This window comes from Sylvia atricapilla, chromosome 11 (genome assembly GCF_009819655.1).
Source record: "Sylvia atricapilla isolate bSylAtr1 chromosome 11, bSylAtr1.pri, whole genome shotgun sequence".
NCBI classification, from domain to species: Eukaryota; Metazoa; Chordata; class Aves; order Passeriformes; family Sylviidae; genus Sylvia; species Sylvia atricapilla.
Window position 1 is genome coordinate 7,711,387 of NC_089150.1, and position 11,936 is coordinate 7,723,322.

Genomic DNA, 11,936 nt, shown 5'->3' on the forward strand with positions numbered 1-11,936 from the left:
TGCATGTAGCTAAGCTGCACAGCGCAGTTCCGCCTTTGTACATCTGTCAGCAAAAAAGGAGGAATAAAGAGTGAAAAGAGACAAATTGGTCCCAAAAGGCAATCCATTCAACTCAGGAGGTTTGCTCTATTCAAGCACTCGCTGGGAATCTCAAGTGCTAGGTAGCTTATTCAATTTCATTCATTCTTTAGAATGAGCCCTCAAGTGTTTAATTTCTTATTCTGTTGAATAAAAGGGGAGCTTTTTTTTTTTTTTTTTTTATTGGAAGCATTAATTGTAAGACTAGCTGATCAATGCCTGCAATATTAACTCATTGCTTATTTTATGGTTAGCTGTGTGCTCCGAGAGTCGCAGCCACTAAACTTATTTCTGTTACGTGGGCAATGTCACACCAATTTCTGTGCCTCTGGAAAAGCCAGGCACTCACAACAGTGTTGTGCTCAGTGCCCTGAGCCTTGTGCCCTGCCCAGCTTGGGGGAATGGTCCAAATCCTTGGCAGGTGTAAATCCAAAGAGTCACCGGGTCATTATTGGTGCCACCCATGGCTGTGGCCAGGATGTGACTGAGCCAGATGCTCTTTGCCTGGGGGTTCAGCCCTGAGCCCACTGCAGGTTTGGCCCTCGGTGCTGGAGGAGGCTTTATAGCTCCAAATGCTGAGCTGCCTTTGGGTGGTTCTTTGGTCCCCAGTGAAGGGCAGGGCAGGGGAGCCCATCATCAGGGCTCTGTGGAGTAATACCCAGAGCACAGTATGGATTTTGTTGAGTAGTGGCAAAGAAAGCTGATGAACAGATGGGATGGGGTTTGCTGCATGGACAGGTCTCCGCTTGCCATCCAGAAAACATGTGCTTGCAGGGGAGAGATGTGCCTCTTCCTTCATTGTGTGGCAGAAGGTCCATCTCAGTCTCATGGACACTGGGGACCAGAATGATGTTTGAGGTTGAGTGCCTGTGGCTCTTCACCCCCCTCAGCTCTGCCACCTCCTCCTCCAGGGCCACTGCCATAGAACTGAACTCAAGCATTTCAGACACACTTGTGTCACCAAGGCTTTGTCCCTGTTCTGTCCCCACTCTCCCAGCCTGGGGCACAGCACATCTTCTGCAGCAACACAAAACTCAGGTTTCCAGAGCAGCCTGAACAACAGCTGGCCTCAGCTCTGCCAGCCTGGCCAAGACCTTGCTAGCAGTGCTTGGGAGCAGGGCAAGAGTCACACTCCATCCCATCTCTGCCCTCATCCACATCCAGTATCCCAGCAGAGCTGGCCTTTGGAAAAGGGATTGCTTAAGGTGCTGGGTATGTTCGTGCTGGAAACATCTCTATTTGTGCTAGACAAGAGTAGGAACTGCACTGGCTGTGAGGCCCTTGGGCTTGCCACCTTTACCAAGTTTTTGGAGCAGCAATGACTGCCTGGAATCAACAGTGAATGAAACATTGAGGGAGGGTAGAGAGGAACAATTTGGTGGCCACGGAAGATTGAATGGACAAGAATGATCCTTCCATGGCCGCCATAGGGCAGTCTGGGATTTGAGTTGAGGGCTGGAGACAGTTTTGGTGTACAAACCTGTGCTACTGGGCACACTGAGAGTGAAGGAAGGAACGTGGTGCCTGGGGCTGGCAGGCTGCTCCTAAAGAGTTCCTGCTCCCACTTTCCACACAAGTCCTCCTCCAACACTGGCAGCTGTGTGCACGGGGCTGATCCCCAGACAGCATGTTCTGTGCTGCTGTGGCTGCATCCCTACCTTCCCTGTGGAGATGACACCTGCTCAGGGGAGGTGGCTGCCATGAATACATGTGACAACGCCTAATGCCCAATTTGATCTCAGGGCCACCCAGGACTGGGGTGGGCATGGCTCTGTCAGCTGTCACCTACTGTCAGCAGCTGTAAATCATCGCAGCCCCACAGCCCTCCACCAGCTGAGCTTCTGGCCCATGGGACAGGGATGCAAACGCCAGAAACAAAGAGTTGGTAATTTTATTTTTTTTTTCTTCCTGGCTGATCAAATCATTTTGAGCTGTTGCCTGAGAGCAGGTTCAGTTTTCCTTTCTTATTCCTGGGAAATAAGACTCATGGTCAGCCCCTTCCTCTCTGCCTTCCCACCTCTGTGGTCCCCTCACTTCGTGCTGGCCAGCTCGGGGATGCTGTGGTGACGTCCGCCCAGCATCCAGTTCCTCATCTTTGAAACACCTTGAATTCAAGGGTTCATTTCAAAGCTGCCTTTCAGCATTTCAAAACAAGCCTATGTCCCGGACAAAGAGAGGGAGCCAGCCAGCATTCGGAGCCTCTTTGTGCAATGTGTGTCACAGTTTTAAATAGATTTGCCCTGCTTGGATTGGTTCTGGTTGGAAAGCGAGTACTGAAATGAGAGGTCATAGGGGAGAGTTACTATGGTAATTGAGTAGTATCACCAGTAGTTTTGCTCTTATGAGCATTAAAGCACATAATAATAGACAAACAACAGTGGTTAAAGCAAGCAGGTAGGATTACTATGTTCTTTTGTCAGAAGTATATAATGTCTTGTAGTCAGTTTTAAAGACTTCTCAACCCCAAATCCACCCAGCAGTCACCTGCTGAGTAATTTTGTATGCCTAATCTCTAGCCCTTAACTACAAGCTTTCTGCTAATTTGAGGCAAATGGGTATTTTTGACACTAAATAGGGCAGTAAAGAATCCCTGACCTAGAAAAACTCTGTTCCAAGGCACTGAGAGCTGAAAAATATTCTTTCAGCATCCTTGTGAGACCTTTGGAATGACATAAAATAGCTTTGACTAAACTGTGCTGCAGCCTTCGATTAATGGTTTGCAGAAACTTGCTGAACATCCCTACTACAACTTCCCCCATAAAACTTGTCACTTCAGATTGCCATCAGCCACCACAACAATAATCATTTCATGCCTATTGCTAATTGCAAGCACAGCTGAGGCTCAGCAGGGTGCTCTTGCACAGTCCCAGGCCTTTATACCAGCCTCAATCTGTTGTATGGCACTTGTTCACACACAAAAAAACTACCAGTAAAGGCAGAAAGAGGCAGAGTCACAGGTTCCTTGTAATCCCTCTGCTACCCTGCTGACAACCCAGCCCTATAAGCATTCCTGGTTTTGTCCCACTCTTTACAAAAGCTGAAGTGACCTTAAGCTACTAGTATGTAAGCTTTTGAATGAAGAATACAGCTCCTTCAGGTGCCTTAAGAAGCAGTGTTGCATCTGGCTTACGAGATTCTGTTTGCAGCACTCCTGGGGTGAGCTGTGGCTTCCTGTAACATGTAAAATATGAGTGTGAACTCAAGGTTCATGGCAAGGAACAGGAGGTCATGCTTCCATTCAGCTCACACCAAAGAGAACGGGGGTTTGCAGATGTTCCTGGGTGTGTGTAATGACACCACCTCCCAGAAAGCACAGGAACCCAGCACAGGGCTGGGTTTTGATAAAATGTGCCACATTCAGTGTGCTACTTGCAGATTTATTCATACCAATTTCTACGATTTATGTATTCAGAGAGAAAAATGCTATTTCAGGAACTTATTGATCATGTTTTTGCATTCAGGAAAAAAAAAAAAAAAAAAAAGAAAAAAGAAAAGGAAAGCAGAGGTCTGGGGAACAAGGAAGTTTATTGCTCAGGCTGGTTGGGGTGTTGGATGGGCAGCCATAGAAGTGCACCTCATGTAATGCTCCAGCTCCTGCAGTGCCCATCCTGGCACATCCCAGCTAGCCCATGGCCCACCTCATCTGCCCAGCCTAGCACCCAGCAATGAGGGTTGCTGTGAAAGACAGGAGAGCACGAAAACAAACCTGAAACAGGAATTCCTGTCTGTACAAATACAGTACCTGCTTGCAGTGACAGGCTCTGGGCTCTGATAGTATCTGCATTTCCTCTGCCGAGGCTGGGTCGTGGTGTGCAGCCATGGGGCTGTGGTGTGCCTCTGCCAGAGCCCTGCTCCCTTCCCTGCTGACATCTTGCTGAAGGAGTTGTACCCACCATGCATCTATGAGATGCAGGTTCCACAGCCTGTCCTCACCCTGTGCCCCCAGAGTGAGTGTAAATTGGCCCCTAGGTGAGGGGCAGGGATGCTAGCAGTACCAGTAATGTGTGTGTGCTACAGTGAGTTACTTGTGGGGTTTTTCCATGGGCCTGGACCATCAGTGAGGTCTATTTGTTCTTTACAACCAGGCATAAAGAGTCTTTTGCAAGAAATATATTTGTGGTATTTACTTTGGTGTGCCCATGCCACGGCTGTACTGTCCCTCCAGAATGTGCCTGAAATGTGTTGCAAACCCCTTTGGCAGGGCCCCAGAGTTCAGTTTGGGCTGTGGCCTCCACACCTTGTCTTTGGGGATGAGCCACAAGGCTTGAACTGGATCCCCAGGGGGACTCTGTGTCCCCAACATGAACCCCACTGCCCCTGAGGGAATGGCAGACCCCCTTGGGGAAAGCAAGGTGGCCCATGTCCCCACAGGACCACTCTGTGCTCTTTTGTCTGAGGTGAATACGTTTCTGTTTAGGAGCATTTGGCTTTTTTGTTGTTTTTTTTTAATAATATAGTCATATGCAAATGTTATCTTCTTTGGTAGGTTAGTCATGAATCAGAGGGCTTATGCGTCTTATAGCACATCAACACTAGCGATAGCTAAAGGGAACATTTAATTTATGGGCTAACTTATTTTTATGAATATGCAGGGCTTAAATTCAGCAGTTGGTGTGTGCTCTATGAAGTGACGTGACGGTTTTGTGTATCAAGATCAATGAATTAGACTTTGTCTTTTTCTCGTAAAGCAGAAAGTCTTAGGAGTAAGTTGGCTTTGAGAAAGAGAGCTCCTTTCATGCAGCCGAGCGCTACGCCTGGCTGAGCCCTTGTCAGCCAGTGCTCCAGAGGAGAGGGGTGCAATTCACATTTGGTTCCAGGGAGTTTGCATCTCCCCAGAGCCCAGAGTGTTGAAGTGCCCTCCAGAAACACAGAAAAACATTTCATTTTGCTTACTCTGATGGTTCTCACAGCAGTGAAGTCACCTTGCCAATAACCTCCAGGCATAGGTTATAATTTCTGTTCGGGATCACTTAGCTGTGTGGGCACTGTGACGTGGGACAGGCAGAAAGGGCAGGACCTGCCCCTGCCAAGGACTTCTCATCTCATGTAGAGTTGACACAAACACCCAGCAGTTCATTCTGTGGAAGATGGGAGGTGGCAGGGGAAAGGAGAGGGCGTGTGTGGGTAACACAGCTGTGCCCTTCCTCTGGGGGTTCCCACTTAAAGAGGTGGCAGAAGGGGAAGGAGGTGTTTGGCTGACCTGGGCATCCATGTGCCAGCGCGGCCCTGGATCACAGCTAATGTCACCCAAGAGCATGACTCAGTTAAGCACTGATTGCAGAAAGGCAGCTTTATGAACATTAACGATTTCTCTGTTTGGCCCATGTGGGTGTGCAGCATTTCATGGGAACCCAGGCAGATCCCCCAGTGACAGCAGTCGCTCTGTGCCACCCAAGCACCAGCTGGCTGCTGGCTGCCCTGGGTCAACGCACCTGGGATCCTCAGGGGATATCCAGGGACACTCTGACCTCTCACACTAGTCTGAGGGATTGGAGGATATGAAGCCCCACCAGAGCTTCACATCTCCTGTGCTCATCAGGTCCACAGCAGCTACCCAGGTTGCTTCACTCGCTGTTCAGCCCCAGCCTCATGCCAGGACCTCAGGTGACAGCTGAGAGCTCCTGCTTGCCAGTCTCAATTAGTCTCATCCAAGCTCTTGCCAGCTTTCTGTCCTGGAGATGAAGGGTCAGCAGAATCTCTGCCACAAGTTGCACAAGGTGTAAGCACTGTGCATGAGGTCACCACATGCCATTTCTTCGGTGACTCTTTCATCTCCTTATTTCCTCCATTTTTTAAAGAGGTGGTGTAGAAATTAAAGTAGAGGAACATCATTGCATTTGGGGGGAAAACTTTCCCGTGCAGCTCCTGGGTGTGCTGCCACACAGTTCAGAGATGTGTGTTGAGCACACATTTTTGTGGTGCAGGGCTGGTTTAGCTTAGACTTGTTTACTTTGGTGAGCCTCATGCCACCTTGTGGGTGCCAGTGTCAAAGGATGGAGAGTAACAAATCACTCAGTTCAGCAATTACAGAATGTTCAGTTTTCCCCATTCCCTTGCAGCTCCAGCAATTTCCGCAGCCAGCAGGAAAAGGGCAGAGACCCCCCAGCTGAGGGGGCATTGAGGGGGGCAGCAAGACCTGACACTGCTTGTTGGGAGGCAGCTGCACCCCAGACCAACTTGGTGCTCTATCAGGATTTCCATCAACTGGTCTGGTGGGGTTTCTTTAGTATTTTAACTGGTTCTAGGTCATTTGCATCTGGTCTGCAGTTTGGGATTTGATCTCTGCATGTAAGAGAGATCACGAGAAGGGTGAGAGTGTGTGTACAGAGGTGTGGTGGGTTTTTACCTGCTTTGTAACCACTCCTTGTTCTGAGCATCATGGGGAGGTTTTGTGGTTCCCCATCCGCCCCCCAGCCCCTGGTTTTCCTCCTCTGGAGGGCTCACTGCTCATCTGTGTGGCATCAGAGGTACCGTGTCAGCCCTGCATGAGCAGGGCTCTGATCCACAGCCCACCAGAGCCTTCCTGCACCGCGGGAACGGCAGGCTGCTGCCAACTGCTGTGAGCCTTTTTCACAGACAACAGCACAATTTCAGCCCCTGGAGGGGCCCTGTGAGTTCAGCAGCTTGAAACAAGCTGATTTCTTTGCTGCTTTTCCATCTTCTATAACTGTGAGGGTGAAACCAGAGCATTTCCCTCACAGCTGGGCAGGCACCCGTAGGTGCTTACGCCGGCATCCTTCCCCCCAGCCAAAGGTTGCCCCCCATGAGCCTCCCCTCTGCTCACCCTCGGGGACCCAGACTCATCCTGTGGCTGTCTATCATTGAATTTGAAGATGGTAAGTAACCGATGCCCTTAAAGGCAGGACTGTGCTCAAACTGTGGGGGAAACAGGTTAAAACATGGCTCGAGCCAAACACACATCACTGCTGGCAAGTGCCATCCATGGCAAAATCACATTACAAAACCTTGTGGCACTACTGGTGGCCGTTACCTTCCTAATAAGTTTATCGTTGTTGTTGTTATTAAAATTTAAAAGCTCATGCATGGAAATTCTGTGTAAGAGCAGCTGAGCAGATGCCTGTCTCCCCTCTCAGTCTCTGAGCAGGCTGGCAGGTGGCAAAGGTGGGTGTGAGGGGATGCTGGGGGCACAGGTGTCAGCCAGGGCATGGCACACAGCCCCGGGTGCTGGAGAAGTCGTGTCTCTCTTGCAGCAATGGTACACCAGCTCCATGAGTGTCGTGTGCACTTGGCTGACAGACCGCATGGACCTGCAGCTCCACATCTACCAACTGAAAACTCTCATTAGGATAGTCAAGGTAAGCACCCCAAGGTGTTCCCAGTACCCCTCCTGTCCTGAGGAGCCTGTGTGTGTGCCTGCATGTGTGTGGCACGTGCTCTTAGGCAAACTGTCACTGGCAGGTAAATTAAAGATTCGTTAAAATTCTTTAAAAGAATTAAGATTGCTATGTCTAAAGGTAGCACTGGATAAACAGGAACTTTAAATGCAGAGAGATGTAAAATACAGGTGTGCGAGTAAGAACAAAGTAACTCCTTGCATTAAAAACAAAAACGAAATTCTCTTGCTATGTGACCTTACCTGTACAGTAAGTGCACCAAAATTAGTCTTTTTGTGGACAAATTCACTGATCACACCAGTGAGCTCTGGTGTTAAAATGGGTTAAATCAACCCAAAAGTTTTTAACGCTGTTTTGCTAGAAACGTTTAAGCCCAGCTATGGCTTGTGATTATTGTCAGAATACAAATGAGATTGTTCTCATAGTTAATTGAAGTTGTTTCTTTTACAATGGGTGTATATAATCAACTCTAAGAGATCACAAAGGTGAGATAACATACCCTGAAAGTGGCTTTTTTTTCCTTAAGTGCACGTGTATGTGTATATGTGTGTGTGTGCATGCCTTGGACTAATGATAATTATTTCAGTGTGAAATCACAGTGGTTTACATGAAATAATAAGATCACAGAAGGGGGTAAATATATTTTTGATCATTTTAGGTTCTATCTAATGCTTTTTGGTCTAGTATTTCATAATGTTTATGGTCTTGTGTGCAGTGAACACATTGAAAGCATGAATAAATTAAAACTGAAATGTATTAAATGTGCTTTTCATAACTGAAAACAACAGGCACAGACAGATTATTCCTACTTGTCAGCTAGCTGAGGAAAGCTTTTTTCCTTGTGCTTTATTTATACCAATATTACATTCAGAAGCAGCTATAACAAACCCAAGGACTTTCTGAAATAGCAGAACAGTAAATAGTTTCTATGCAGAGCACAGAGCAGAATTAAATGAACAACGAGACCAGAGTTTTATCTCACAGAGTTGAGAAGTTTTTAAACATAAATTCAAATAAGAGATGTTAATTGTAATAACAAGGGAAATGTGGGAATCATGGAAATACAATTCCAGATTGAGGTAAAGAAAGGGAGATTGAAGAAACACAAGGCCCGTGCTTATATTTATACGTCAATAATTTTGTCCAGTATCCTGGACTTAGTTTGTTTAATCCCTGTACTGTAGGTAGGATTGTTTAATATGGAGCATTCTAGGAATGTGTAATCATGTCTGTGGATACAGGGGATAAGCATCCTGCTGCTTGAAAAGAAATAACTGACATTAGAGGCAGGATGAACACATCCAGGAGCAAGGGAAGTTAGTTGGAGCACAGCCCTTATATTGCTTTGATGTCTTTTTAGACACCAGCCCACCCTATGCAAAGCTCCCCTGAGCTGCTTTGAAGCTGCCCATGCAGCTGGCCCACAAAGGCAGGGCTGGACTCACAGGGCTTTAATTTGTTGCCCAAGGCACCCTAAAGGGACCTCTGCCATGCCAGAGTGGGGTGGCCAGCAGAGATGCTCCGGTGGCCTCTGCACTTCCCAGCTGATGCAAAATGTCCCCAGGGCTGTTCCCTGGTGTCCCATCCTCTCCCATTAGTGGGCCCAAACCCCCAGCCCAGGGGCACAGGTTGACTCCTGCAGTAAAGCAGGGCAGCTGGCGTTGGCCTGACCTCTGCCCGTCTCTGCTTTAGAAAACGTACCGAGATTTCCGATTGCAAGGCGTGCTGGACTCCACTCTGAACAGCAAAACCTACGAGACCATCCGGAACCGGCTGACGGTGGAGGAGGCCACGGCGTCGGTCAGCGAGGGCGGGGGGCTCCAGGGCATCACCATGAAGGACAGCGATGAGGAGGATGAAGAGGATGACTAGGGAAGCTGCAGCACCGGCTGGGGGTCGCCTGGTGTCCGTGCATGTACCTCGTCTTTAACTCAGTTAGCCACATTAGGAGTTTTTATGTCAGCTCTAAATGCCCATGAGAAGTTTACCAATACAAATGCCATGTTAGCTGTGTGGTAATAAGATTAGCACCTCTCTTTGATTCATCAGTTTCCTAATTTCATATCTATATGTTCATAAGCAATATGGAGCACCATTGTTTAATACTGTTAATGGAAAAACTACATAGAAAACATCCTAGGTGTGTCCCTGTTATTAAAGTTTAAACAATGCTTCATTAATGTACTGTATATACATTGATGGTAAATTGTTGTGAAGATGAGTGACTTGAGTCCTTTCATTTTTTTCTCTTCTGTGGATGCCAACTGCTTAAAATTAATTAAAAAAAACCAGCTTTGTTTTTAAAAGAAAAACCAGGCAATTACAAATGATTTTTTTGTTCTCTCTGTTCATTTAAAAACCAGAAAACAAACAAACCCAGACAGCCGTTTGAATCATTCTGCATCCTTGTTAATGTACCAGGCTCTTCCCTTCAATATGCAGTTAACTCCATAGAGACTACATCCCAAAGGATTAGTCATTCTAATTGCCACACCAGATTAATCCTATCATTATGGATATATCATGCCACATTACAAGTCCAAAGCAGTTGTTTTATGTTGACGTTTGCTCCTCTAAATGTTACATTTTTGTTTAAATTTCAAATAACCGTGTATGTACAAAGACAACTTTAATTACAATCTTAGACTCTACAAATGTGTTTATAATAATATACTGAATATTTATTTCGGTAGATTGTAACCATAATTTACAATTCCTCTGTTTCACAATGGTTTTTATATATGTCATGTACATTGCATTTTGACCAGTAACTGCATGTCCATCAGTTCCTTCTCCAGAGCTTTTACTTTCTGTGTAAAATAGTGATCCATCTTGCTTTTTTTGCCTTATACAAGCCGACAGTTGTAAAAGTGTGAGAACTGTGGCTTCTCAATAAATAACTATTCAGATGTCCTAATAATAAATTATGGAGTCTTTTTATGTCTGCCTTAGAAAAAAACCAAACCAAGCTGAGATGTAAGAGCCCCAACCTCACAGAATAAAGGCATTTTCTTTTCTCATGGGTGTTCTTTAGTTTATTAATTAAGAAGATGGTTTCCTGATTTGCTCCCCAAGGTCAGGATTGGGAGCACACTGTCTGTTCCCCAAGCACAAGGGCATTTCTGCTATGACCACCACAGCTGTTTCCACCACTATTTGCACTCCATGTCCTATGATTTGTCCCTTGACATAATTGATGTCTGCTCAGGTTCAGCCCATTATTATATGGCCATCACCCTTACCCAACACTTACCTTCCTTCAAAAGGCCTCAGCTTGTATTTTAACTTCGTATTTTAACTTCTCCCAAAGCAGCCAACTGCAGCAGCACTTACACACACGGGGCAGAGACAAACCTGAGTTGAAATTAAATAGAAATCTGGTTTGATGGGAAATATGTTTAATGGAAGCCCACTTGAACTGGCTGCCCAGAGAGGTCATGGATACCTCATCCCTGAAAATGTTCAAGGTCAGGGGCTCTGAGCAACCTGGTCTTAGTGGAAAGTGTCCCTGCCCATGGCAGGGGGCTGGAACTAGATAATCTTTCTAACCCAGTCCATTCTGTGATTCTCTTTTAGGCTGAGAGTTTTCTGAGAGGTTTGCAGTCCCGCCCTCCCATCAGCCAGTTCACATCAGAACTGGTTCCTGCTAGCCCAGGTCTCAGTCATTTGAGCCCCAAACACAAACCCTGTTGCCAGCCTGGGGAACCAGGACAAATGTTCATCCCTCACAAATAAAAGATGGGCAAATGGAAAAACATCCTACCTGGATGAGCCTTCCTGACATCATGAACGATTAAACCATCTTCCAGAGCCCAAAAGACATGAGACCCTCCCTGGACATACGGGAGGAGACTGGGACTTCTGGAACTGCCTGTGGAGGAGGTGTTGAGTCCCAGACTAGGCTGGGATAGTTACGGAGCCTGGAGCATATTCACGCACAGTGCTGGATTTTTGGGTCCCTCCCCTCTGTGTCAGAGTTTAGCACCTGCTGTGGAGGTGCTGTGCAGCCCCACCTGGATGGCCACACCCTACACCTTCAGCATCCACCTTTCCCAGGTGTCCTGGGAACACCACCCCCTTGGAACAGGGGCATTAGCAGGGGCTTCACTTTAGGAGTGGCGTGATGGGTGTGCACATTTAGCACCATGTACATGTTGAGAAGCCATCTGATGCACCAAAATAGAAGAATTTTGAACCCTGAGTGTAGCTCAGCGGAGTTGATTTTTGTCTTGCTCTGTGCTACTGGTAGAGGAAAGCATTGCCAGAAAAAGCTCCTTCTGAGGACTTAGGCAGGAATATGGCTTTGTGACCACTGACACAGGAAGCTTTTCCCTTCTCTTACCCACCCTTCGTATGTGCAACCACTTGGCCCTGAGTCCCTCAGAGGAGCTGGGGTAGTAGCAGAGTGTTCAAGTCATAGTCTATCAAAACCAGTTTAGATGCCTCTGCAGGTCTGTCACTGGCATGCACACAAAAAATATCTGTTCCTTGACCTCATTATGC

At 47.0% G+C, this 11,936-nt stretch overlaps 1 protein-coding gene across 1 annotated transcript in view; it reads left to right on the forward strand.

Annotated features, from left to right (window-relative positions):
* Nucleotides 1-10,453, forward strand: part of CADPS (calcium dependent secretion activator) — a 207,493-nt gene extending 197,040 nt beyond the window's left edge. Inside the window, exons 28-29 of the mRNA XM_066327272.1 lie at nt 7,290-7,394; nt 9,126-10,453. Coding sequence (XP_066183369.1) covers nt 7,290-7,394; nt 9,126-9,305 — 285 coding nt within the window. The 3' untranslated portion in view covers nt 9,306-10,453. The remainder of the gene's footprint in view (nt 1-7,289; nt 7,395-9,125) is intronic.
* The last annotated feature ends 1,483 nt before the right edge of the window (nt 10,454-11,936 follow it).